This window comes from Coregonus lavaretus, assembly GCF_964263955.1.
Source record: "Coregonus lavaretus genome assembly, contig: SUPER_35_unloc_1, whole genome shotgun sequence".
NCBI lineage: Eukaryota > Metazoa > Chordata > Actinopteri > Salmoniformes > Salmonidae > Coregonus > Coregonus lavaretus.
The window spans coordinates 5,146,041-5,173,574 of record NW_028167181.1 but is presented as its reverse complement, the minus strand read 5'-3'; the positions used below and the strand labels follow the sequence as shown (position 1 = coordinate 5,173,574).

Sequence of the window (27,534 nt, the reverse complement as noted above, 5' to 3'; positions counted from 1 at the left end):
AGCCTGTGTGTGTGTAATATATGTGTGTGTGTATGCTACATTCACCCAGTCCTCAGAGTCATTGGGCTGGAAAGCCAGGGAGTGTGCCTGCTGCCTGCCTTGGCAACTGGGCCCAGCGCTGTGGAAACATGGCAGGAAAGTGTTTACAGTTTAAGAGGAGAGGAGAGAGCCTCCAGGCAGCACATGGTTCACCTTCACCAGAACCAGGCGTGGATCGTCTTATCATCTGCCTCCCAGGAAGCCTTCCAGGAAGCATTCCCCTCAACACTTTGCGGGCCAGTATTTGAAATACAGATAGGTTAGGCTGGATGAAGTCCTCCCATATGAAATGAACGTAATTGTCTATCAATCAACTGAAATACTGATGGTTTAAGGCTGGATGAGGTCTTCCTATATAAAATGAACCTAATGAAGTTTCAATTGACTGAAAATATGTGAGGTATGAAGGGTGTGGTATTCTAAAGAATCTGTGTTGTCCAATACTGGAAATTAAACCATATCTATTTTAAGGGAGGGTCTACTATCTTACCAAACAAGGAAAACAAGAAAGAAACAAAACAGGGAAAACAAGGAAACAATGGTGCAGTTAATCAAAAACTGAAACTTTATGCAGAGACCATACACAAACAATGGCACTGTTCAAATTAGGGGTCTAGATTTGGATGTCATTGTGACTTGTCTGAAAGCAACAACAACAACAAAAAAACGCTACTGAAATACAATATTGCAAGAGAACCTTTAAAAAGGGCAAAAGCTAATTTTTTTCCCATTCTTTCCCCAGTAATGCAATAGAAACTCCATATTGCAAATATAGAAGTACTGTAGTATTTATCTTTAGCCTGCAATCCTAACTGATATGCTCAATGGGGAAACAGAGCACATCAATTTGGATTTCAGGCCATTTTCTCCTAGCTTAGCATTTTACTAAAGCGCTTCACACTAAAACTGTGAAATTCATTAGAGCTATAAAGTTAAATCAATTTTTATATCTCATTTGTCAAACACCGAAAGCTTCAAAGTGGAACCCAGATGGATGGTCGATATTTCTTATATCAACAATTACGGTCAAATGTCTCTATTCAGAATCAGTATGTCTTTACGCAAAGCATTCACCAAGGTACAAGGCTAATGTAATATGTATACAACCAATAGGAAAAAATATGAGGAAACTTCTAGAAGTCTTTAAAATAACAGGCAGAAACCAGCCCCGTGGGTTCATATAGCTACTTTAGTAGTTTAGTTGATTTAAATGTTGGTTTAAAAAGTTCAGCTACTTCTTAAGTTAATACCACCAGTGAAATTACATAAAATACAGTTGAAGTGAAATGGCAAATTCCTATTACGTTTTCATCTATGAAACAGATTTAGTAAAAACGGTAATCAAAGTGTACAGTAAGTATTCAAAAGTATTCCTACAAGTTGTACAGATTCATAGATCATTTTATTTATTTCAACGTGGCTCATAAATCGATAAGTTACACAACAATCATACAGAGAAGCTGGATGTCAGGTCAGGACTTGACATAAAAGTTGCAAAAATATCTCTTTTACATATTTTTCTATCATCAGCGAACGTTGCAGCATATTGCAGAGCAGTACTGTAGCTGTGGCCGAGGGGTCAAACTCATATTGGAAACAGTTGTGAATGTTGGAAATAGAACACTGACTGAACGTATTGAACTGAACTGGTGCCCAGAGTGAGAGTGTATACACAGATACGAAGGGGGGGGGACATCGAGCCTCAAAGCCCCTTACAGGTCTTCAACGGGTTACCATGGTAACGAAAGAGGCAGTCAAAGAGGGCATCCGTTCACCCGACTGCTTGGTGTCCACACAGCCGTCCGTCTTTGCCGTATGTTATTTTCTCTAATTGCGTTCGTTCTTCAGAGTTGCGACAGTGCGTGGTAAAGATGAGACTAAGCCTGGTTATTGAATCGATAACTGCATAGGCCTAACATGGCGCTACTGTAGTAGAAACAACAAGGCTTGAAATTCATGAAGTGTCTCTCTGGGCTGTTTATGTGGTAGAATATGGCAGAGATGAACACACTGAGAATGTCCTTTTTTTGGGGGGGGGTGGATCTTCTTTGTCACCATCTTGGAATAAAATAATCTACACATTAAAATGGATGACGCGATGGGGGGAGAAAGAAGAAGGTAGCATGGTGGGATGGAGCGATAGAAATCCATCTAGTCCCATTCCTCCTTTTTTCTAGTAGTGTATTAGAACAACATGGCTAGAGAAATGCAGTAATGTCTTTTTTGCCTTCCGTCTGCCACATTTCCATCCCTCCATCTCTTTTTCATCAGTCTCTCTCTAGTCATTGTTCTCCTCCTCCTCCTCCTCGTCTTCATCGTCATCGAATTGGTCCCTGGCGTCCAGCTCATCCTCTTCCTCTTCATCAATCTGTAAGGAGAGGGTCACATTCTAACTAGGACACAGGGAGTACAGGGACGTAGGGCTAGCTGGTTAGGACGACAAGTTATGTCCTCATTCAACTACTACACAGGTAGAATGACTCATCACAGCTCCCCAGGAAACCAGCTCAACATGTAACAATGAAATATAAAATAAATATGAGATAAATCTAAAACCTCTCAACATCCAACTAACCTAACCATCTAACTCCACTAAAACCATAATAATAACATTAACCTTTGAATCTCTGCTTGAGACGGAGGATCCATCATCTGTATTTTGAGAACACTACAATAGGAACAGATGGTTTCTCCTACCGTCTCTCCCAGGTCTTTGAGACGTTGCTTGAGGTAGAGGATCTTCTGGTCCTGGTCGGCCAGCAGCATGAGGAGGTCGTCCTGCTCCTTCTTGGACTCCTGCACCTCCTGCTGCAGCTTGGTCTTCTCCGTCTGCTCGATGGCCACCGTGCTCTGGGCCGATGCCAACTGCTGCTCCAGCCCCGCACGTCCCTCCCTCAGGCCCCGACACTCCTCCTGGCGGGGAGGAAGGTAGAGAGAGAGGTAGGGCAGCTAACAAGGAAGTGCATGGTTTCAACATGGCCGTCTGACCAAAAACATTAATAATTCAACTGCATCGGATGATCATGTGCAGAAGTTTTTTCCCCACTAGCATTAGAGAGAGGAAGTGGCCACATACACGAAGGTCATACTTAAGATGTTGAATAATTGAGAGGTTTCACAACGTCTCAGCCAACCTTTAGCTGGGTACGGTCAGGAGTCAGTTACTAATAGGGTGATATCACAGGCAGCCCAACTCTGATCTTTGTTTCACTAATTGGTCTTTTGACAAATCAGATCAGCTCAGAAAAATATCTGATGTGAAAAGTTCTGATGTGATTGGTCAAAAGACCAATTAGTGGGAGAAAGAAAATATCAGAATTGGGCTGCCTGTGTAAACGCAGCCCTCGATCAGGCAAACTCAATACGTTTATTCAGCGAGGTGAAACTTTCAGAATGTTTCAGATAGAAATGCAATGTAAGTATAGAGCTGACATGACCCTCTATTCTACAAAACAGACCATCAGGCTGTTCTATACACCTCAAACTCAACTCTGGACCTCGAAGCCAGTTCCACTGCATTCATTGTTCCCCTCTAATCAGGGACTGATTTAGACCTGGGACACCAGGTGGGTGCAATTAATTATCAGGTAGAACAGAAAACCAGCAGGTTCCGGACATCGTAGGGTCAGAGTTGAGTACCCCTGTTCAATCCCTTTGTATTTGAACGCTGCTCCCTTCTGAACAGACAGCAGCTACCTACAGAGATGTTGGTGATGGTACAGTACCTTAAGTCTCTCTGTCTCTGTGGTCTGAGCAGCCAGCCTGCTCTCCAGTTCAGACACGTTAGCTGTGTCTGCCGAGCTCTCAATGCTGGGGGCTGGGGCCGAGGACTAAGAGAGGGGGAAGGAGAGAGAGTGAGTAGTTACATCTCTGTACTAAGTGCAGTGGTCATAACATATACAGTCATGCATAACAAAATGGGGGGGGGGGTGGGGGGGGATCTACAACAGTTGGAGTAAAGTGTGAAAGGTCATGTTTGTATGCAACAGCCTTAAGACGTCTCAAGACACGGTGATGGCTGGGTATGAGTTCTCACCACGGCCTCAGCTCTCCTGATGAGCTCCTGTCTCTCTGTCTGCAGCTGGCTGATCTCTGCACACTGAGCCTGGACACGACTCCTCAACGACTCCACCTCCTGGTGGGAACAACCATCAGTAACTCAGTCATCAGTATAATGTCTCTAGAATACAGTGGGCTATGACTATACTCATGTGTATTCTACACATGTCCCGTCTGTGACTGGGTCTTACCCTGAGAAGCGCTGTGTTGTTGGACCCTTCCGCTCCACCTTCAGCTGTCTGTGCTGCTTCCGCCTCGCACCTCTACAAGACATCACAACTATTAGAACAGGAAGCGCTCAACGGCTGAGACTTCCTATCAGAAATGATAAAGCAGCACTTAGATATCATCATCAACCGCCATTCAGATCTACTAACCCACAAAAGAGAATGAATCGGTCAGTCATTCTTCAGGTCCATCTTGTCCAATTCAAGAAACATCCACGATACATTACATTTACATAGAACTCTTAACACAGGGAGGGATAACCCAGAGATTTTTCTGATATCTGCCCCCCCCACCCCAAACACACACACGCACCAGTGTGTTGATGAGTGAGTCCTTTTCGCTGAGCTGTGTGTGTTGTAGTGTGTGTTGTCTGCGGAGCTCCTCCACCTCCTCTCTGAGCTGGCTCAGCTCCTCTGAGTGGAGCCCGTTAACGTGAGCACCCTCCCCCTGGCTGGAGGACAGACCTTGGCTGTCTTTACCTGGACACAACACACATAAAATCAGTCATTATCACATTTACAATCCTATTTATCATCAACAAGTGCAGTCGCAACAAGTCCGCATCAGTAATACACCTCCATTTCAACTACCATTATAGACAGTGGCACATGGAATTGACACGATGAACATCTACGTTGATAAGTCCCCACCCCCCCCAAAATTTTTTTTTTGCAATAGATCCAAGCACGATGTTGCGCTCTTCTTTTCCAATGGGATTCAGAGGCCATTTTTTGCTGTGTAATACCAGGTTAGCCTACAGTACCTAGTTTCAGCTTGAGGATGTTGTACTGGTCTTTGTGTTGCTGGATCTGGGACTGCTGCTGTGTGATCTGAGTCTGCATCTGTTCACTGTTCAGAGACAGGGTGGACACCTGCTCCCTCAGCTCCTGGATCTGCGTGTCCTGGTTGAGAGATGACAGACACTTCTTTACAAGACAAGAGACATTGGCCAAAACACACAACTAGACCTCTTAGGGTAATGGGATAGGGCCGTTGAATATTGTATGAAATGGGTTGTGTGGATGTGACCGGCGAGTGTACCTTACGGTAATAGTTTTCCATTAAAATTGACTAAAATAACTTTTTATCCAAAAACTATTCCTCAAGCAAGAATTTAGCTAGTGGTCCGAGTGTGGTTTGGAAAACTGAAAACTAGCTGTTATTGGCAGAGAGGTTTGGAACATTTTGTTATTGGTCATGCCGAAACTCCCACCCATGTAAACCTGCTGATTAGAAGGTCCTGTGCAGACTGTATTTTCAACCGGAAACTATCAGGAAATAACACTGATAAAATGTTTTCACACTTTTACAGTGTAAGTTTCATCAGCTGTTGTACAAATTTTTTATTTTTTTATTTTTTATTTCACCTTTATTTAACCAGGTAAGCCAGTTGAGAACAGGTTCTCATTTACAACTGCGACCTGGCCAAGATAAAGCAAAGTAGTGCAATAAAAACAACACAGAGTTACATATGGGGTAAAAAAAAACATAAAGTCAGAAATACAACAGAAAATATATATACAGTGTGTGCAAATGTAGCAAGTTATGGAGGTAAGGCAATAAATAGGCTATAGTGCAGAATAATTACAATAGTATTAACACTGGAATGCTAGATGTGCAAGAGATTATGTGCAAATAGAGATACTGGGGTGCAAAAGAGCAAAATAAATAACAATATAGGGATGAGGTAGTTGGGTGGGCTAATTTCAGATGGGCTGTGTACAGGTGCAGTGATCGGTAAGGTGCTCTGACAACTGATGCTTAAAGTTATTGAGGGAGATAAGAGTCTCCAGCTTCAGAGATTTTTGCAATTCGTTCCAGTCATTGGCAGCAGAGAACTGGAAGGAATGGCGGCCAAAGGAGGTGTTGGCTTTGGGAATGACCAGAGAGATATACCTGCTGGAGCGCAGACTACGGGTGGGTGCTGCTATGGTGACCAATGAGCTAAGATAAGGCGGGGATTTGCCTAGCAGTGATTTATAGATGGCCTGGAGGCAGTGGGTTTGACGACGAACATGTAGTGAGGACCAGCCAACAAGAGCGTACAGGTCACAGTGGTGGGTAGTGTATGGGGCTTTGGAGACAAAACGGATGGCACTGTGATAGACTACATCCAATTTGCTGAGTAGAGTGTTGGAGGCTATTTTGTAAATGACATCGCCGAAGTCAAGGATCGGTAGGATAGTCAGTTTTACGAGGGCATGTTTGGCAGCATGAGTGAAGGAGGCTTTGTTGCGAAATAGGAAGCCGATTCTAGATTTAACTTTGGATTGGAGATTCTTTATGTGAGTCTGGAAGTTGAGTTTACAGTCTAACCAGACACCTAGATATTTGTAGTTGTCCACATACTCTAGGTCAGACCCGTCGAGAGTGGTGATTCTAGTCGGGTGGGCGGGTGCTAGCAGCGTTCGATTGAAAAGCATGCATTTAGTTTTACTAGTGTTTAAGAGCAGTTGAAGGCTACTGAAGGATTGTTGTATGGCATTGAAGCTCGTTTGGAGGTTTGTTAACACAGTGTCCAATGAAGGGCCAGATGTATACAAAATGGTGTCGTCTGCGTAGAGGTGGATCTGAGAGTCACCAGCAGCAAGAGCGACATCATTGATATACACGGAGAAAAGTGTCGGCCCAAGAATTGAACCCTGTGGCACCCCCATAGAGACTGCCATAGGTCCAGACAACAGGCCCTCCGATTTGACACACTGAACTCTATCTGAGAAGTAGTTGGTGAACCAGGCGAGGCAGTCATTTGAGAAACCAAGGCTATTTAGTCTGCCAATAAGAATGCGGTGGTTGACAGAGTCGAAAGCCTTGGCCAGGTCGATGAAGACGGCTGCACAGTACTGTCTATTATCAATCGCGGTTATAATATCGTTTAGGACCTTGAGCGTGGCTGAAGTGCACCCGTGACCAGCTCGGAAACCGGATTGCATAGCGGAGAAGGTACGGTGGTATTCGAAATGGTCGATGATCTGTTTGTTAACTTGGCTTTCGAATACTTTCGAAAGGCAGGGCAGGATGGATATAGGTCTGTAGCAGTTTGGATCTAGAGTGTCACCCCCTTTGAAGAGGGGGATGACCGCGGCAGCTTTCCAATCTCTGGGGATCTCAGACGTTATGAAAGAGAGGTTGAACAGACTGGTAATAGGGGTTGCGACAATTTCGGCGGCTAGTTTTAGAAAGAAAGGGTCCAGATTGTCTAGCCCAGCTGATTTGTAGGGGTCCAGATTTTGCAGCGCTTTCAAAACATCAGCTGTCTGAATTTGTGTGAAGGAGAAGCGGGGGGGGGCATGGGCAAGTTGCAGCAGAGGGTGCAGAGTTGGTGGCCGGGTTAGTGGTAGCCAGATGGAAAGCATGGCCAGCTGTAGCAAAATGCTTGTTGAAATTCTCGATTATTGTAGATTTATCGGTGGTGATAGTGTTTCCTAGCCTCAGTGCAGTGGGCAGCTGGGAGGAAGTGCTCTTATTCTCCATGGACTTTACAGTGTCCCAAAACTTTTTGGAGTTAGTGCTACAGGATGCAAATTTCTGTTTGAAAAAGTTAGCCTTTGCTTTCCTGACTGCTTGTGTATATTGGTTCCTAACTTCCCTGAAAAGTTGCATATCGCGGGGGCTATTTGATGCTAATGCTGTACGCCACAGGATGTTTTTGTGCTGGTCAAGGGCAGTCAAGTCTGAGGAGAACCAGGGGCTATATCGGTTCTTAGTTCTGTATTTTTTGAATGGGGCATGTTTATTTAAGATTGAGAGGAAATTACTTTTAAGGAACAACCAGGCATCCTCTACTGACGGAATGAGATCTATATCCATCCAGGACACCTGGGCCAGGTCAATTAGGAAGGCCTCCTCGCTAAAGTGTTTTAGGGAGCGTTTGACAGTGATGAGGGGTGGTCGTTTGACCGCGGACCCGTTACGGACGCAGGCAATAAGGCAGTGATCGCTGAGATCCTGGTTGAAGACAGCTGAGGTGTATTTAGAGGGTATGTTAGTCAGGATGATATCTATGAGGGTACCCATGTTTACGGATTTAGGGTTGTACCTGGTAGGTTCGTTGATAATTTGCGTGAGGTTGAGGGCATCTAGCTTGGATTGTAGGATGGCTGGGGTATTAAGCATATCCCAATTTAGGTCACCAAGCAGTACAAACTCTGAGGATAAATGGGGGGCAATCAATTCACATATGGTGTCCAGGGCACAGCTGGAGGCTGAGGGGGGTCTGTAGCAAGCGGCAACAGTGAGAGACTTATTTCTGGAAAGGTGGATTTTTAGAAGTAGAAGCTCAAACTGTTTGGGCACAGACCTGGATAGTATGATAGAGCTCTGCAGGCTATCTCTACAGTAGATTGCAACTCCACCCCCTTTGGCAGTTCTATCTAGACGGAAAATGTTATAGTTGGGGATGGAAATTTCAGAATTTTTGGTGGCCTTCCTGAGCCAGGATTCAGACACTGCTAGAACATCAGGGTTGGCAGAGTGTGCTAACGCAGTGAATAACTCAAACTTAGGAAGTAGACTTCTGATATTTATGTGCAAGAAACCAAGACTTTTGCGATTACAGAAGTCATCAAATGATAGCGCCTGGGGAGTAGGAGTGATACTGAGGGCTGCAGGGCCTGGGTTAGCCTCTACATCACCAGAGGAACAGAGGAGGACTAGAATAAGGATACGGCTAAAGGCTTTAAGAACTGGTCTTCTAGTGCGTTGGGTACATAGAATAAAGGGGGCAGATTTCCGGGTGTTATAGAAAAGATTCAGGGCATTATGTACAGACAAGGATATGGAAGGATATGAGTAAAGTGGAGGTAAACCTAAGCGTTGGGTAACAATGAAAGAGATAGTATCTCTAGAGGCATCAATTGAGTCGGTCTCTGAGTGTATGGGGGGAGGGACAAAGGAGCTATCTAAGGCAGGTTTAGCTAGGCTGGGGGGTCTACAGTGATATAGTACAATTAGAAATAACCGAAACAACAATAAACTAACCATGTTTGGGCTGAGGCTAAACATAAACAGGATGTAGTACCGTAAAAAGGAACAGTCCAGCAGATATCAGTTGTATAGCTGAGTTATCATAAGGTCCGGTGGTGAAGCACTTGTGAGTAAGAGGCCACGGATAGCGTGTGCTAGCGGGCCAGGGCTAGCAGATGGATGGAATCTTCGTGGTTAACGTCGTAACCACATCAGACGATTTCGTCGGCAGACCAGTCGTGTAGGATCGGCGGGGCTTCGTGTCAACACTAGGTGGTCCCGTCCGGTTGACAGAGAGGTAGATAGCCGGAAGATGGGCCTAGCTCAGGATGATTAGCCAGACCACAGCGTCCGTTTTGTTGTAGCCAGCTGGTAGCGATGAATCCGGAGTTAAAGGTCCAGTGATTCAGTGATTCCGGCGGAAAAACTGATATGATCTGGGTCGATAACGCGCTGTGCAGACTGGCCGAATATCCGGTGATCAATGTCCAATGATTAAAATTAATCCCGCGGAAAAAAATCCAATGTTTTGGGTGAAACACCGCTAGCTGTGGCTAATAGCAAGTAGCTAGTTCAGTAGCTAGTTCAGTTTAGTGAGTAAGAGGCCACGGATAGCGTGTGCTAGCGGGCCAGGGCTAGCCGATGGATGGAATCTTCGTGGTTAACGTCGTAACCACATCAGACGATTTCGTCGGCAGACCAGTCGTGTAGGATCGGCGGGGCTTCGTGTCAACACTAGGTGGTCCCGTCCGGTTGACAGAGAGGTAGATAGCCGGGAGATGGGCCTAGCTCAGGATGATTAGCCAGACCACAGCGTCCGTTTTGTTGTAGCCAGCTGGTAGCGATGAATCCGGAGTTAAAGGTCCAGTGATTCAGTGATTCCGGCGGAAAAACTGATATGATCTGGGTCGATAACGCGCAGTGCAGACTGGCCGAATATCCGGTGATCAATGTCCAATGATTAAAATTAATCCCGCGGAAAAAAATCCAATGTTTTGGGTGAAACACCGCTAGCTGTGGCTAATAGCAAGTAGCTAGTTAGCTGGCTAGCTAGTTTCAACTGGAGATTCTAGATTCTAGATAAAGGTAAGTCAAAAATAGAATCCGTTCCACATTGAGTGAGGCGGGTTGCAGGAAAGTATATTTTGTAGAAGGATGAAAAGTCTGATAGGGAAATATGTAGGAAAAATACAAAAAAACAGGGTATTTACAGGCTATTTACAGACACACGACAGAAACAGGACTGCACTACTTCGCCATCTTGGTACACCACCAAATGCATTTTGACTGCACGCGGCCTTTAAACTAAGGGTAGAGGGTGTATATAAACTTGTGATGCTTGAAAGCATGCCGAGTTGGTTTCTGACGTGTGTGTGTGTGTGTGTGTGTGTGTGTGTGTGTGTGTGTGTGTAGAAAGCCAGTATGAGGGTTTGAGGACAAGCTAGAATGAAAGGCAGCCGGTTGGTGGGACAGAAAACATCTGTAGGGTTCAAAATGTACTCGCACTCAAAACCATGACAAGGAATAACGCAAAGAGGGGTTATAGTATAATTAATTGAATCCATGCTCAAAATAATAGAAAAGGTGAAAGTGCAACGTGCCAATGAAAATAGAAAAGGAACAGAGCATACGTTTCTGCCTTCTGCCTAATAGTGTGTGAGGTCAGTTACCTGATCTCTGATGAGATCTTTGTACTGGATGACGATGCTGTCGTGTTGCTCCAGAGTCTTCTTCACCTCTTCCTCCTTCTTCTCCTCCTCGCTCGTCTTGTGGACCGCTTTCGTTATCACGCCTGTGGATGGACACACACACACGATTAACACAGTGGTAAAAACACCCAAGAGAAGAGCAAAGAAGACAGCAACACAAACTGATTTGTGGTTCTGGTTGTACTTGGGTTAGGGTCAAATCAAAGTTTATTGGTCGTGTACGCTGATTTGAAGATTATCACAGGTGCATCGAAATGCTTGAAGTTGTGGTTGTATTTAGATTAGGTTATGGTTGTGATGAGGTTAGGTTTGCCAACCTTCCAGTTCTTTGACCAGCTTTGTAAACTCGTGGTCAAACAGCATCTGTTCAGGGGAGGGGAAGACCGGCTGGGGCTTTTGGGCGGCGCGGGAGTACAGCTCGTGTTTAGTGACGAAGCCCAGCTTCTCCACAAAGTTCTCCTTCCCAATGCGCTTCTCAATCAGCTGCTTCAGCTTCTCTCTGGGGGAGGACAAGACAGGCAGGGTTAGCATTAAAGCTAAGGAAAGGGTAAAGGGGATACCTAGTCAGTTGCACAACTGAATGCATTCAACTGACGTGTCTTTCGCATTTAACCCAACCCCTCTGAATGAGGCAGCTCATAGTTGTTGTTCTCATTGTAGTGGCATCACTGTGTGCTTCTAACTGCTGGTGTAGGGTGAAGAGGTGTAGAAAGGCTGTGTGTATGAGACAACCTGGCTCAAATAGGGTTTGGACTTTTGGAGCTATTTTAATATTGGTTCCAAGCTCAATCAAACAAGTATTTGAAAGAAAAAAAATACTATTTGAACCCAGGTGTAGTATGAGAGGGTATGCGTTAAAATATCAGGGTAGCAGATGTCATACTTGATGTAGTTCTAACTGCGGTTATGAGAGTATAAATTAGAGGTATGAGAGTGAAAGAGGATGCATTATTATGAGGGTTAGATGTCCTACTTGGTGTAGTTATTATGAGGGTCGCGGTTAGATGGCCTACTTGGTGTAGTTATTATGAGGGTCGCGGTTAGATGGCCTACTTGGTGTAGTTATTATGAGGGTCGCGGTTAGATGGCCTACTTGGTGTAGTTAATATGAGGGTTGCAGTTAGATGTCCTACTTGGTAGTTAGATGTCCTACTTGGTGTCGTTATTATGAGGGTCGTAGTTAGATGTCCTACTTGGTGTAGTTATTATGAGGGTCGTAGTTAGATGTCCTACTTGGTGTAGTTCTCCAGAGAGTTGTCGTTGTAGTAGATGCAGATACCCAGTAGGAGGGCACACAGGCCCTGCACCAGCCTCTCATCCTCCCCCAGGTTCTCTGATATCTGACCTGTCAGCTACAGGGCACCAGGGGTCAAGGGTCACAGCAACATAGGCCTTGTTGCCATTAAATCCCCTTTCTCAAGACAATTCTCAATGACTGGTGCATACATTGGCATCCACTGTGTAGCGCTGATCTCTCTTATTCTCTTAGCAACACAAGACATAAGGCCTCATGAACTTCCATGGAATAACGTATGTAATATCCAATACAATACTATCCTGTATGTGGTGAACGAACACAGAGAGGAGTTGGTTAAAGGACAGACTGCACTACCAAGCTAATCATAGATATTCCAGCCATCTGAGTGAAATGAACTGCAACAGACAACTGAAATAGAACAGTGATGTTGAGCTAGATGGTTTGCTGAAGAAGGATACGAAGGGGACGTTCTCCTGGTTGTGCAGGAAGTGTGTGACAGCGATGGGACAGTTACTGATCCAGGTACACAGCAGCATGAGGAGACCGACCCGCGTCTGCACTTTACTGCCCTGTGGATGACACACACACACACACACGCAGGCATGCATACACACGTAAGCACGCACACACACACACACACCAAAGTCTTGTTAAGAAACACACTCACAAATATAGCGCAGTAACATCAGCATAGGGTTGAGTAAAAGAAAAGGTATTGAACATGAACATTGTCTACAGAGCCTGATGATGGCCTGTGATCCAGGACTCATGTACGGTTTAGTCTAGTCCTGGACCACATCCTGGTCTCTGTGTCAGAACAAGAACAACTCCTCAACATGGAGAGTAGATTCATTCAGCTGGGTTCAATTCAAACGTCTGCCCCCCCCCCCCCCCCCATATTATAATGAGGCATGTCTTATTTTTCTGTTTAAGACAACTTGTCATTGAGTCTCATTTTGTCCAATTAAATCAGTCTCCTGAATATCTCCGGACGACACGTTTGATTTAATCCAACCAAATACACAGCATTTTAAGGGCCAACAAAATGAATACACATTTCTAATCTATTCCCAACCGTTTAAGGTTGAATAGGAACTTTATAATATAACTTGATGGCACTTTGAGACTGATATAAGGACTATTGTGCGCTGGTAAATAAAAATGCCATGGTATGCAATTTTGTTGGCACATGGTCAACTTTCAAACTTTATTTTTTCCTTGTGAGTTTTCTGTGGGGGAAAACATTGTATCTGGCAGTTACGCAGGAAATACCATGTTATAAATGTTTCAAGAGTACCACGTTAGTGACTTCAATGCAGACCGTTAGTGATTAATAAAGTTATTCAAATACAACAAAAGGGACAAAATCTAAATGAACATTATTAATAAACCAGGGTTAGGTTAGGTCAACCATGCAATGCATTTCATAGGATGACCCGAGTTAGTTCAGATCCCGTTAAAAACAAACACTTTTTCAGGACCCTTAAGTGTTCCACAATATACTGTTACTGTAGCAACGGCCTTGGTTACCATCACTACCAGTATCACAAAAGAATGATGCAACTCCTCTGCAGTTTAGCTAAGCAGGTGATACAACAGGACTTATGAAAATGTTACGGCATGGTAGGAATATAATAGCATATTGGCACATTTGTCATCCTCTACACAATCCACAAGAGCCCAAATATGACTATTGGACTATTTACACATTCACATACAAAAAGAACAAAGCTATAATCAAGTTAATGCACGGCTGCAAAATGTTGCTGACAACACATGCAAAGCTAGAGCCTCTGTGTAGTGCGTCTTTTGGAGTGGCAACCACAAAAGCTAATAATAATAAAAATAATCAAATGGCTTTACAGTATCCATGCATTGCCATGGGAATAAGAAAAAAAGGTTGCTGACTTAATGATATGCAGTGAGTGATGGGCACTATTAAGTTACCTCACTTAAACTGCATAGTTCAGGCATGGCTGTGTGCCAAAAGGCACCCTATTCCCTATATAGTGCACTACTTTTGACCAGAGCCCCAGTATATAGGGAATAGGGTGCAATTTGGGAGGCAACGCATGTTTGTGGCAATGCAGACCTCTCTCCTGTTGTAAGGGCGATGAAGGGTGTGAGAAAGAAGAGGGTTCTTTCCAAATGGAGGTCGGTACGTGACAATAAATAGTAATGACATGGTATACTATCAAACCATAAGGAAATCACCTTTTCAGATTTCGCCTCCAATGGTGACGTAATGCAAAAAACACCAAATGTTTGAGAAGGGGGGGCCAGAGGAGAAAAAAGGGGGAACACAAATTATCACAAATGTTAATTGGAGAATCTTTGACCCCAGTTGAAACGGTAAGTTTAATAACTGATAGTGCTGCCACCTAGAGGACAGGAGGAGAAACAGCAGTGGTGAAAATAATAATGCATGTAACCCCTCTCACAACAACAGATCTATAGAGGAACAGACAGAGTTCCACAGTGGCTGCTGCATCCTTCCACAACAGTCAAGTCCCTATATAACGGACACAGCAAGAGGGTCAAGGGTCAAAGCAGGGGCTTATGGGAGTTGGGAGGAAGGGAAGGGTCAGTACCAGTACCAGTATAGAACTCGACAAACACGGGTGAGATAGGCAAACACAAAGAGGGCTGGAGGCACGAAAACAGGACAGAGAAGCCAAAACGTAACCCCCAACGTAAGGAACATATAGGAGGATCCTGCTGATGCCAAAGCCAAACCATGACAGACAGGTGCTGCCCACACCCCAGATACTCACCCTCCGGTTGATCTTATCCCCCTGCAAAACCACAACAACCTTACGTGACACTTCGCAACTTCACACACAAGCAACAGGTTGACTGTCTGAGAACCACTCCCAACTACTGTAGGACATCATGGTCGAGTCCCAAATGACAGCCTATTCAAAAGTAGTGCACTATAAAAGGGAATAGGGTGCCATTTGGGACGCATCCAATGACAAGGTGAGCTGAAAACCTGCAGTGACAAATGATCAACTACTTGAATCTAAGGCAATACTTTCAACCAGACAGAGACACCTTTCAAACCATCCACTCTGTTGTTTATGTTTCACTGATAAGACTTTCAAAATGGCAGTTTTAGTTTTCAACCTAATATTTCTTGATCAGCTACACCTACAACTCTCTCCCGCCTTGGTGCTAACCCTTTGGTAAAGTCTGAATACCCCCCCACCCCCCCACCCCCCCGTAGCACGTTAGCATGTCTATCTGTCTGTCTGTGTGTCGTACCTGTGACAGGATGTTGGTCTGACATAGTCGCTTGTGCACGTGTGTGTGTGTCACATAACGTGTCTCTCTCTCTCTCTCTCTCTCTCTCTGTGTGTCGTACCTGTGACAGGATGTTGGTGCACTGCTGCAGCAGGGAGACGGGGGGCTTGCCCAGGCTGGTGGCCAGCTGCACCCGGAGGAGCTGCTCTTTCTGGGTCAGGTTGTCCTGCAGGGCATGGGCCAAGGCCACAGCAGCACACCAGTTCGACAGGGAGTCAGTCGAGAACAGGCCTCCACACAGCAGCTGGCCCGCCGAGATGGAGTTGGCTGGGGAGGGAGAGAGATGGAGGGAGGAGGAAAAAAGTGATTTTAAGCAATAGATATATGAAGATTATTTATGCCTCCGAGCCACTATATTTTTCCACTATATATTTTCTACTATACTTTTTTTTACTTGAGAACAACAAGCAATAACCTACAGTGTATATATATATATATATATATATATATATATATATATATTCATGATATGCCATCTACAGCTGTACAATGTGGTCATAGCTTTGTAATAGCAACACATTCAGTCTGGAGGTTCAGTGCAACTGAACTGACCATCGATGGTGGAGGGCAGCAGGGTGGCTACGATCTCCCCCTGGCCCTTCTGGTTCTTGTAGAGAAAACACTGGAAGCAGTAGAGGACGGCACAGCGCAGCACGAACGGCTGCCTCTCGTTGACCATGGACATCAGCAGCACCACTATGGCAGGTCTGGGATCAGATAATGGAGTTTTTTTGTGTTGAAAAACACCCTTTCTACTATATTAGTGCACTACCATGGCAGATCTGGGATCAGGGGATACGTGTTTTTAGAGATGACCTCCACTCTGTGGCTGTGTTATAACTGATTACAGTCCTCTGTCTGGTGGAACTCACCTTGGGGGGTTGGAGGGAGCGTTGACAGATGCAAAGTAATCCTGGTTGATCTGTGAGCCGCGGATCACCTCCGACACAGTGTTGATGGTCTGAGAGGAGAACAGGAGAAAGAAAGAGTGAGACAGTGACAGATACTGAGACACTGATCTAACACAATAACATAAGTGACGGTAGCTTTCACCAAATCCAGAAAGAAGGAAAGAAAGACCGATAGAAAGCGTTTTTGGTCCATTCCAACAGTCGTCTACGTTACCTCAGTTAGTATGTCAGCAGGCACGCCAGTGGCCATGAGGATGGTGCAGAGCTGCTGCAGCAGGCCACACAGGTACATGGACTTCTGACAGCTACTGGTGGCTCCAGGAGAGTTGACCGGGGAGACCATGACTCGCACCAACTGCACCAGAGAAGAGATGGAAGGATGAGACAGTGCTACAGTCGACATTCTCTACACCAGAACCTCCCCCCCCACCCCCCCCCCCCCCAATACTGGCCATGCGTCGCACAGTGAACTGTACAGACCCTAATAGTTGAGCATAACAGACCATCACACTGCTCTGTCAACTCCTCAGGGCTCAAAACCCCCATTCTCCCTGAATGAAATGTAAGTACCATCAGGTAAGGTCTGTGGTGTGGAGTGGTGTGGTGCGTCCTACCTGCAGCATGAGGTGGAGGTTGGTGACCTTCTGGGCGGACCAGCCAGAGTTGTCGTCTCCCACCTCAAACCAGGGCTTCATCCTCTGGATGTAAGAGCCCTCCTTGAAGAAGTTCTGGTTGGAGCTGTTGTTCTTCAGCAGGTTGACGAGCAGCAGGAGACAGTCCTCCACTACGATACCTGGACAGAGAGAAGATGTAGGGTGGATGTTTGTCAAGACATTTGTGAAATTATTTGATTTTTCTATCACATAAAATGTAATTTATTAAGAAATTGATGAATTGCCAATATGCTAGAGCGTAAGTATGAAGGGTGGGTGTTGGTCAGTGTGAATGAACTGAAATGTCATTTTAAATCATATAAAAAGTAATTTATTAAGAAATGGATCCATTGATTGCCAATTAGCTTGAATGCATATATGGCACTACTCCTCCATTCGATTTACCTCCATCACTGCTGCCCTCCTCTGTTATGATATCTAGGAGACGCTCGAAAGCGTTCTCAAATGCCACAATCTTCTGGATGGCCGCGTTGCCTTTGGTCAGCTGCTGCAGCAACAGCAAGCCCTGAGGGTATACGATCAAAGTAGCTCTGATTTAGTGGTCATATAGCCAAAGAAACAGAAACAACAAGCCCATATATATAGAGGTCCTGCCATCCAGTGCCAAGTCTAGGTCCAAAAGACTTCTCAACAGCTTCTACCCCCAAGCCATAAGACTCCTGAACAACTAATCATGGCTACCCGAACTATTTGCACTGGCCCCCCACCCCCACCCCATCTTTTTACACTGCTGCTACTCTGTTAATTATTTATGCATAGTCACTTTAACTCTACCCACATGTACATATTACTTCAACTACCTCAACTAGCCGGTGCCCCCGCACATTGACTCTGCACCGGTACCCCCCTGTATATATAGCCTCCCTACTGTTATTTTATTTTACTTCTGCTCTTTTTTTCTCAACACTTTTGTTGTTGTTTTATTTTACTTTTTTTATTAAAAAATAATTGCTTTGTTGGTTAAGGGCTGTAAGTAAGCATTTCACTGTAATGTCTACACCTGTTGTATTCGGCGCATGTGGCCAATACAATTTGATTTGATATAAGACCAGCTAGTATGATTTTGGGCCGGTTTCCCAGAAACAAGACTTGCTTTTTTAGTCGAAGACGACTTCTGTGTCTGGGAAACCGTCCCAGTGTCTTGTATCACCAGAAAGGTAAGCTAGCAGACTGTAGCTAGCTCCTGTGACCTTACGGGTCTTACAACTAAAGACCATCTGAAGGAGCAGTCAGTAGGAGAAGTACTCACATCATTACGGATGACTTCTCTGGAGTCAGCTAATAGGTCCATCAGTCTAGAAACACCTGCAGTGGAGAAAGAAGGACCATTAACAACAACATAACTCAGAGACCAGCCAGGCGAATCAGTCAAAAAATAACTATACTAATGGTCAAGTAGGCTAATTAGGGTCATCTGCTTTAGGGCATAAAAGAGACAAGACCAGCACTTCTTGACATACTACTACTTCACCAGTGAGAAATAAAATATTGAGAGGATAAATCAAAATCACACCAGCTGATTCTGGGTCAGTTGTCGGCGCAGGCTGATGTCAGACAATTCAGCAGCAGCTACAGTGAGGAAAAAAAGTATTTGATCCCCTGCTGATTTTGTATGTTTGCCCACTGACAAAGACATGATCAGTCTATCATTTTAATGTTAGGTTTATTTGAACAGTGAGAGACAGAATAACAACAAAATAATCCAGAAAAACGCATGTCAAACATGTTATAAATTGATTTGCATTTTAATGAGGGAAATAAGTATTTGACCCCTCTGCAAAACATGACTTAGTACTTGGTGGCAAAACCCTTGTTGGCAATCACAGAGGTAAGACGTTTCTTGTAGTTGGCCACCAGGTTTGCACACATCTCAGGAGGGATTTTGTCCCACTCCTCTTTGCAGATCTTCTCCAAGTCATTAAGTTTTCGAGGCTGACGTTTGGCAACTCGAACCTTCAGCTCCCTCCACAGATTTTCTATGGGATTAAGGTCTGGAGACTGGCTAGGCCACTCCAGGACCTTAATGTGCTTCTTCTTGAGCCACTCCTTTGTTGCCTTGGCAGTGTGTTTTGGGTCATTGTCATGCTGGAATACCCATCCACGACCCATTTTCAATGCCCTGGCTGAGGGAAGGAGGTTCTCACCCAATATTTGACGGTACATGGCCCCGTCCATTGTCCCTTTGATGCGGTGAAGTTGTCCTGTCCCCTTAGCAGAAAAACATTCCCAAAGCATAATGTTTCCACCTCCATGTTTGACGGTGGGGATGGTGTTCTTGGGGACATAGGCAGCATTCCTCCTCCTCCAAACACGGCGAGTTGAGTTGATGCCAAAGAGCTTGATTTTGGTCTCATCTGACCACAACACTTTCACCCACTTCTCCTCTGAATCATTCAGATGTTCATTGGCAAACTTCAGACGGGCCTGTATATGTGCTTTCTTGAGCAGGGGGACCTTGCGGGCGCTGCAGGATTTCAGTCCTTCACGGCGTAGTGTGTTACCAATTGTTTGCTTGGTGACTATGGTCCCAGCTGCCTTGAGATCATTGACAAGATCCTCCCGTGTAGTTCTGGGCTGATTCCTCACCGTTCTCATGATCATTGCAACTCTACGAGGTGAGATCTTGCATGGAGCCCCAGGCCGAGGGAGATTGACAGTTCTTTTGTGTTTCTTCCATTTGCGAATAATCGCACCAACTGTTGTCACCTTCTCACCAAGCTGCTTGGCGATGGTCTTGTAGCCCATTCCAGCCTTGTCTAGGTCTACAATCTTGTCCCTGACATCCTTGGAGAGCTCTTTGGTCTTGGCCATGGTGGAGAGTTTGGAATCTGATTGATTGATTGCTTCTGTGGACAGGTGTCTTTTATACAGGTAACAAGCTGAGAATAGGAGCACTCCCTTTAAGAGTGTGCTCCTAATCTCAGCTCGTTACCTGTATAAAAGACACCTGGGAGCCAGAAATCTTTCTGATTGAGAGGGGGTCAAATACTTATTTCCCTCATTAAAATGCAAATCAATTTATAACATTTTTTACATGCGTTTTTCTGGAATTTTGTTGTTGTTATTCTGTCTCTCACTGTTCAAATAAACCTACCATTAAAATTATAGACTGATCATTTCTTTGTCAGTGGGCAAACATACAAAATCAGCAGGGGATCAAATACTTTTTTCCCTCACTGTATTTCCAGGTCAGTTGTTAGAGGACTCACCCATAGGGCTGACCAGGATGACGCCCTGGACCTGGTTACACTGGTTCTTCAACAGAGCGGTGAGCAGCTTCACTCCTGGCCACCGCACGTGGAAGTCAAACTCCTGAAACAGACAGGGAGTCAGTGTCACAGGCAGGGTGGGAAATCAACTACACCCTTGTAATCCTGTATATAAGCAGAGCAGATTTTAGGCTTATGCTCATATTATGAATTATGAAGCCAGTTGGTCTGTAAACCACCACACACAATGGGTCTCCAGGTCTAGTTAACACAGAGACCATGGGTTAGAGACCACTAGCTCTCATAAAGACACAAAGTAGATGTTTGGGTCTCTGGTCTGTTTACCTCTAACAGAGTCAGTAGAAGTGTCACGTTCTCAGAGTCGCCGAGGAACTTGTCAGTGAACAGGACTCCCAGGTCTTCTTCCTGCTTCTGGGCGTTCTCATCTGAAAAGGTCAAAGGTCAAAGGTTTAAAGACCTCTGGGTGTGCCATGTTAAGCCGGAAGTTGCCACATGAGACATGGCTACTCTACATAGGAGTCTACAGCCATGTTTCAGGGCAAGGCTGGAGTGGGTCATAGAATAGTGCTTGTTCAGAGATCAATCTCACCGAGGCACTGCACAGATGTTTTGATCTATAAATCACTTGAGCCGGAGTATGAATAGATCTTTATTAAGGAATGGTTAGTGAATCTGCAGTCCCTAGTTCAGACTGACCCTCATGAATAGGACCAGGAGTTTGTCCTCCTGACCATGTGACCAGGCAGGGAAAACTCAAAATCCTAATCCTACTCATGAACAGGCTCCAGAGAAAGACAGACAGGGGGAGAGATGGAGGGGGCAAGAGGGATAGGGGTGTTGATGGTAGGGGGTTGTGGTAGGCTAGCACCAGAGAGGGGTAGGGGAGAGGAGTTAGCGAGAGGGGATGTGGTAGGGCAGAGTGAATTGGTTCACATCCAGTCTAAAAGCACACAAAAGTACTGGAGCATCGTATTATACACAACACACTGAATTATCTAGGGTTCTAGGCAAAATAAAATATTTCCCACCAAGAACAACCAGATAGAGACAATCTGTAATACTAGAATAACCTCACCACATGGTTTAAAATGTAGAACTGTGAGGAAGAGGATGCTTTTAGAATTAACATTCGTCTTTTAGAATCTAACATTCTTCTTTTAGAACCAAAACGTTTTGGTCCCAGCACCCTGTGAAGAGTGATGTGCGTTTGACTACATATACTAATTGTGAGGAAAAGCAGAAGAGCAATGGGAAGACAAATGCTGCAGGACAGGAGAGAGGCTGAGGCAGGAGTGGTATTAGTGACATGTTATTACCCCCCAGTCATTACTATATTAAACCATACTACCCATTCCAACACATTTTAGTGAGGTTAGTTCAGTTGACTAGTAAGAGTTACCACACCCGTGAGGTTTCTGTGTACTAGTTAGTCTACAGTACTACTACTGACCAGACACAGGCATGTTCTTATGCTTCCCTGAGACAGGGATAGGGGGTGTGGCCGCCATGTCTGTAAGAAGGGGGGAGAGCAAGAGATTGAAGCCCCATCCAAAGCTATATCCTTAATTCTACCCACTTTGATGAGGTGCAGAACAAGAGTCAGACAATTCGACTGGTACAGAAGACATAAATATAGCCCTAGTATTTATCCATTGATTCTGCCAAAGCGCTGCATTTCAGTTTAAGAACCTACTGTGCACCACAGGAGAGCAAAACAACCAACGGAGAGGAACGATGCATGTCATTTACAAGAAGCGTCACTAGTGGTTGGGGGGGGGGGCGTCATGCACAAACAAGAGTTTTACCTTCAGATTCGTCTGTAGAGTTTAAACATGGAAGAGAAGAGAGAGATGAGAATCTTTACATACATAGCAATTAACATCAATAGAGAGAAAGAGAGAGAAATGGGGCGAGTGCGGAAGAGGACGACAGGGTCCATTTTGATTTGAAGTCCAATTAATTGGCAATAATTGAACTCAATTACACATGCTATGGTTACTAGTATAGGGCTTTCTTGTTGTCATTCAAAAACATTTTTCCAAAAAGGTGGAGTGTTTTTGAACATGCAGTTAAAAATAGAGGCTCCACAATGACTAAATACTAAATTATTGATAGTTCTGGGGCCTGTTCACAACCCTCTGTAGAAGAGGACTAGGTTTTTAACACCTAAACACCTTGTTCCTCCTCTTCGTCGTTGCAGATGATATTATAAAGTGTGTCCAGAGCGTAGCCAAGGATTTCAGAGTCCGACCTGCAAAAAATGGGAGGGGTAGGATATCAACAAAACAAGCACCGCTTTCATCCCCTAAGTCCCTGAAATATTAAGTACTCTTAGCAACGACCGAGCACCATACAAAACGCTCGCCTTAAATCACCCTACCAGACTTTTACAATGTGCTAATGAGGAGCATAGGGCAAGGGTTAGGAATAAAGCTCTTAAATCATAGAAACAAACACAAAACATACCTGTCAGTTTGCAGTACGTGAACCAGGTGGTCCATAGCCTGAGTGCCAACTTCAAAGCGATATTTCTACAAATCAAAACCAACAGTCAAGTCAGGAGAACAGCAAATCATTGTTTTCCCCTAGGCAGCCCTTGGATCAGAGGATCTTACTTTTGCTTTAACTCTAAGCTATGCCTGTTTTTCCTCAGTGCTCCTCCATAACTGTTGATGTCCGCCTGTGTCTGCATGAACAATACACGTTTTAGCTCCACACATGACCTTAGGTAAAATACAGGCCTTAGTACAATACATTCTGAAAGCAGAGTTAAATAACAGAACAGTGGTTTGCTTTGTGACATCTCTGATCTGATAAGACAAACCTGTGTGGTTAGTTACCCCTTGTGTAATCAACGTTGAGTAAAACCTACTAGGGCCAAACAGAGCTAATGCAATTCAACAACCACCAGCTGGTGTGTTTCTCTGGCTAGGGTTGTTTTTCCTTGGCTGGTCTGTCTGTCTGTCTGTCTGTCTGTCTGTGTGTGACCCCATTCCCCATAAACTCCTTATTCATGCCTGATAAACTCATTACTCATGGTTGATGAGGCAGCTAGTGGCCAGTCAGTCAGTTCGTTTTAGGACTGATGCCCAACTGAGCATTCTACTCAATGCAGTCTCAATGGGTGATGAACATTTTGTCTAGTGCATTACTGTGACTTGGAAACAGATTACATCTCAAAAGGAGGCAAATAATTAGTAGGAAACGCATGTCGTCATTGTGATGTCTCCAGATTGACTTTAGATGCAGTATAACGTTAGCTAGCTAGCTAAGATTGAAGCGAGAGCACCCAAATGTTAGCTAGCTAACGTTAGCATTGCTAGCTATTTCTGAAGAACTTTGCTAGCTCATGGCAACATTGCCATCTCTCTAAAGTCAACTTGACGACATCAATGATGGCAAAGTTGTTTTCTACTAATTATTTGTCTACTTTAGCAATGTCATCGTATTTCCAGCCCACTCTAGTGTAAATTTGACTAAATAGTCATTAACATTAGTTCAGAAAGACTTAACCATTAGTCAGATGCTGCGGCATCTGTAGAATGTTGATAACAATGGCAACGATGCGACCAAGTGACGGAGGTGCAACCCATGAATTCCTACATTACTTTTCCCCAGTCTGTCTTTCCTGATCAGTGTAAAAGAGGAAAGGTGGCGAGATAATGAGGTGATTTAAGAGGATTGAGACACAGCCCATCCCAGGCTGTTTAGATAGAGCCTGAGGATGTTTACATAGAGTGAGGGGTGATAGGGGGATGAGTGAGGGGTGATAGGGGGATGTGTCCCTGCTCACAAGATAACGAACATCAAAAGAGAACTCTAGCGCTGTTCGCTTAAAACAATGCACAGGAGAAAAGCTCATATTTAGACGAGGCCTAAGCTACATGTGTGACATCATAAACGGTCTCTGATGCCTCAATGCTTTAACATGCATTTATAAATAATGAGTAACAATTGTCAGTGTAACAATGGTACAATCATGACACAACAAAGGTGCATCAACAGTGTAACAATGGTGCAACAATAGAGATTAGCCTAATGTGATTGTCTCCTACCTTTGAGAGGGATTTGAGGGCTCGGACAGCGTCCCTGCGGTCCTCCAGGAGTGTGGAGGAGGCCACGCGGTCACACAGCTTATGGATCTGTGGTTCAATCAAAATAATTAATGGTTAACACAATATGTTAAAGGGGATACCTAGTCAGTTGCACAACTGAATCCATTCAACCGAAATGTGTCTTCCGCATTTAACCCAACCCCTCTGAATCATAGAGGTGCGGAGGGCTGCCATAATTGACATCCACGTCATTGGCAGCCAAGTAGCAGTTGTTGTGGGAGTTAATTGCCTTGCTTAAGGGCAGAACAGCAGATTTTTCCACCTTGCCGGCTCGAACCAGAAACCTTTCGCTTACTGGCCCAACACTCTTAACCACTAGGCTACCTACCACCCCCTGCAATCATGTACTGATACATAGGCATACATCTACTGCAGATTCAGGACAATGTGTTCAATCTAAGTTCAGTCAAATCTAATTTTATTCGTCACATCGTAAACAACAGGTGTAGACTAACAGTGAAATGCTTACTTACGGCCCTTTCCAACAATGCAGAGAAAGAAAAGAACAGAAAAGTAATAACACGTAATAATAAATACACAATGAGTAGCGATAACTTGGCTATATACACGGGGTACCAGTACCGAGTTGATGTGCAGGGGTACGAGGTAATTGAGGTAGATATGTACATAAAGCTAGGAATAAAGTGAATAGGTAACAGGATAGATAATAAACAGTAGCAGCAGTGTCTGTGATGAGTCAAAAAAGTTAGCTTAAAAAAGGGTCAATGCAGATAGTCCGGGTAGCTATTGGGTTAACTATTTAGAAGTCTTATGGCTTGGGGATAGAAGCTGGTCAGGGTCCTGCTGGTTCCAGACTTGCCGTGCGGTAGCAGAGAGAACATTCTATGACTTGGGTGGCCGGAGTGGAGTCTGACAATTTTTAGGGCCTTACTCTGACACTGCCTGGTATAGAGTTCCTGGATGGCAGGAAGTTCGGCCTCAGTGATGTACTGGGCCGTACGCACTACCCTCTGTAGCTCCTTGCGGTCGGATGCCAAGCAGTTTCCATAACAAGCGGTGAGGCAGCCAGTCAAGATGCTCTCAATGGCGCAACGTTGAGGATCTGAGGGCCCATGCCAAATCTTTTCAGCCTCCTGAGGGGGAAGAGGCGTTGTTGTGCCCTCTTCATGCCTGTTGGTGTGTTTGGACCATGATAGGACCTTACTGATGTGGACACCGAGGAACTTGAAGCTCTGAACCCGCTCCACTACAGCCCTGTTGATGTCAATGGGAGAGTGCTTGGCCCTCCGTTTCGTGTAGTCCACGATCAGCTCCTTTGTCTTGCTGACGTTGAGGGAGAGGTTGTGGTCCTGGCACCACACTGCCAGGTCTTTGACCTCCTCCCTATAGGCTGTCTCATGCCCTATGTTGGCATGTTTGTCCTTGAAGGACAAACATCTCTCTACCGCACCTGCTGTCTCGACCTCTGAATGCTCGGCTATGAAAAGCCAACTGACATTTACTCCTGAGGTGCTGACCTGTTGCACCCTCTACAACCCCTGTGATTCTTATTTGACCCTGCTGGTCATCTATTAACTTCTTGAAGAACGATCTGGCCTTAAATGGCCATGTGCTCTTATAATCTCCACCCGGCACAGCCAGAAGAGGACTGGCCACCCCTCAGAGCCTGGTTCCTCTAGGTTCCTGCCTTTCTAGGGAGTTTTTCCTAGCCACCATGCTTCTACATCTGCATTGCTTGCTCTTTGGGGTTTTAGGCTTGGTATCTGTATAAGTGCTTGTGAAATCTGCTGATGTAAAAAGCACTTTATAAATACATTTTATTGATTGATTGAAGACAGAGATCTCTATCTATTACTAATTCATATGCACCATTCAGATTGAAATGCCTTCTTTTGATAGCAGCCTGAGATATCACACACATTCTCCTGTATGGTATCACCGTCACGCAGCCCCTCCCCATTCTGTCACCATGAAAGGAATGCCAGCAGGAGACCCATTCACAACCAATGGATTCATGTGGAATTTGACTGTGTTTTTGGTTTGTGCACTGCAATCCAAGTAGCCATATATAATCTCCCAGATGACAGTAAACAGTTGGATGGATGCAAGGCATGTAAACTATCACATACGAAGACATCTGCTCATTTAGTGGCAGCCGGTCATGTCAAGCTTTTTCTTCCCAAAAAACGCTGACAGCTCCGGACTATCAGCAGGCTACACCCGTTCAATTGTTCTCCTGTGCCAATTAGGCTAACCAGCTGAGCTAGCTAACTCTGCAGAAATGTTTCCGTGAATCACTGTATTGATTGACACATTATGTCTGTGCTCGTGAGGCTATTTGTATAGAGCACCGTTACAAGGCCTACACCGGTCTTTCAGCCTGGAAAACGTGAAATTGAACACATTTGCGTGTCTAGCAACTATAAACACAACTAAAGTTTAGCTACACACAGTTGTCCTACGATTCAGTCCACCAGGTTGTGTGTGACATTAGCTAGCTTGTTAGCCTAACATGCTAGCCGAGTTTCGTTTCTCACCGTCTCCGCTCCAGTCGGCTGTGGCCCCGCGGGTTGTCCACCCATCACTCCCCTGAAGAAATTCATTGTCTTTGACGTCCTCTTAGAGATTTGTTTGCAATTCCAACAGTCTTAAATAAACTTTGAAAGGGTTTCTGCCGTGATGGGTCTTGTGTAATAATGTAAAAGCGCCTAAATGTTGACTTTTTACACTGTACACAACCTCCTGGCCCGACCCCGGAACTTGAGTTACATTTAGCCAATGCGCAAGCGCCTAGACGTGGCGCTACGTGGCTGATCAGAGGACAAGTGTCACATTTTTTAAAGGGGAATTAGATTTGACCACACCGCCACTTTTATGTAAAATGTGTGTATTTCACCTATATACGATTATTTTCAAAACATTCACAGTAATTAAAATATATATACGTAAAGAAACAAATAAGGTATCAAACATGCCATTCTTTCCATGCAAAAAAATCACAAAACAAGACAATAGAAGATTCATGCACATTTATTTTTTCCTTCTCTGTGTTCATTTTTAAACACAATTATCTGCTTATATA

General features: G+C 44.6%; 1 protein-coding gene across 9 annotated transcripts; it reads right to left on the bottom strand.

Annotated features, from left to right (window-relative positions):
* Positions 1-581: 581 nt before the first annotated feature.
* On the bottom strand, positions 582-27,234 carry uso1 (USO1 vesicle transport factor). Of its 9 annotated transcripts, XM_084188618.1 has the most exons (28): positions 26,990-27,232; positions 24,432-24,518; positions 22,843-22,907; positions 22,551-22,627; positions 22,182-22,193; positions 21,827-21,886; positions 20,701-20,801; positions 20,356-20,458; positions 18,396-18,451; positions 17,531-17,651; positions 17,087-17,265; positions 16,687-16,827; positions 16,434-16,522; positions 16,114-16,268; positions 15,623-15,828; positions 15,033-15,053; positions 14,473-14,487; positions 12,717-12,827; positions 12,234-12,352; positions 11,318-11,499; positions 10,962-11,083; positions 5,090-5,228; positions 4,639-4,805; positions 4,290-4,361; positions 4,076-4,174; positions 3,765-3,869; positions 2,737-2,952; positions 582-2,407 (listed from the first exon to the last, which is right to left on the bottom strand). In XM_084188618.1, the coding sequence occupies exons 1-28, from the start codon at positions 27,053-27,055 to the stop codon at positions 2,318-2,320; spliced, it is 2,976 nt and encodes a 991-aa protein (XP_084044744.1). In that variant the 5' UTR covers positions 27,056-27,232; the 3' UTR covers positions 582-2,317. The 9 variants fall into 9 exon arrangements, with proteins under 9 accessions (XP_084044744.1, XP_084044745.1, XP_084044751.1 ...); XM_084188619.1 differs by lacking the exon at positions 14,473-14,487; XM_084188625.1 differs by lacking the exon at positions 22,182-22,193 and having other exon boundaries at positions 22,543-22,627; positions 26,990-27,221.
* Between the last annotated feature and the right edge of the window lie 300 nt (positions 27,235-27,534).

What these genes read in the sequence shown, in the direction of transcription:
- uso1 (XM_084188618.1), bottom strand. Translation starts at nt 27,055, where the DNA reads ATGAATTTCTTCAGGGGAGTGATGGGTGGACAACCCGCGGGGCCACAG. An exon ending in ACCTCCACCTCATGCTGCAG is followed by an intron (nt 16,828 to 17,086) that starts GTAGGACGCACC and finishes TCTCTGGTGCAG; the next exon opens with TTGGTGCGAGTCATGGTCTC. An exon ending in ACCAGGAGAACGTCCCCTTC is followed by an intron (nt 12,353 to 12,716) that starts GTATCCTTCTTC and finishes GGTGCCCTGTAG; the next exon opens with CTGACAGGTCAGATATCAGA.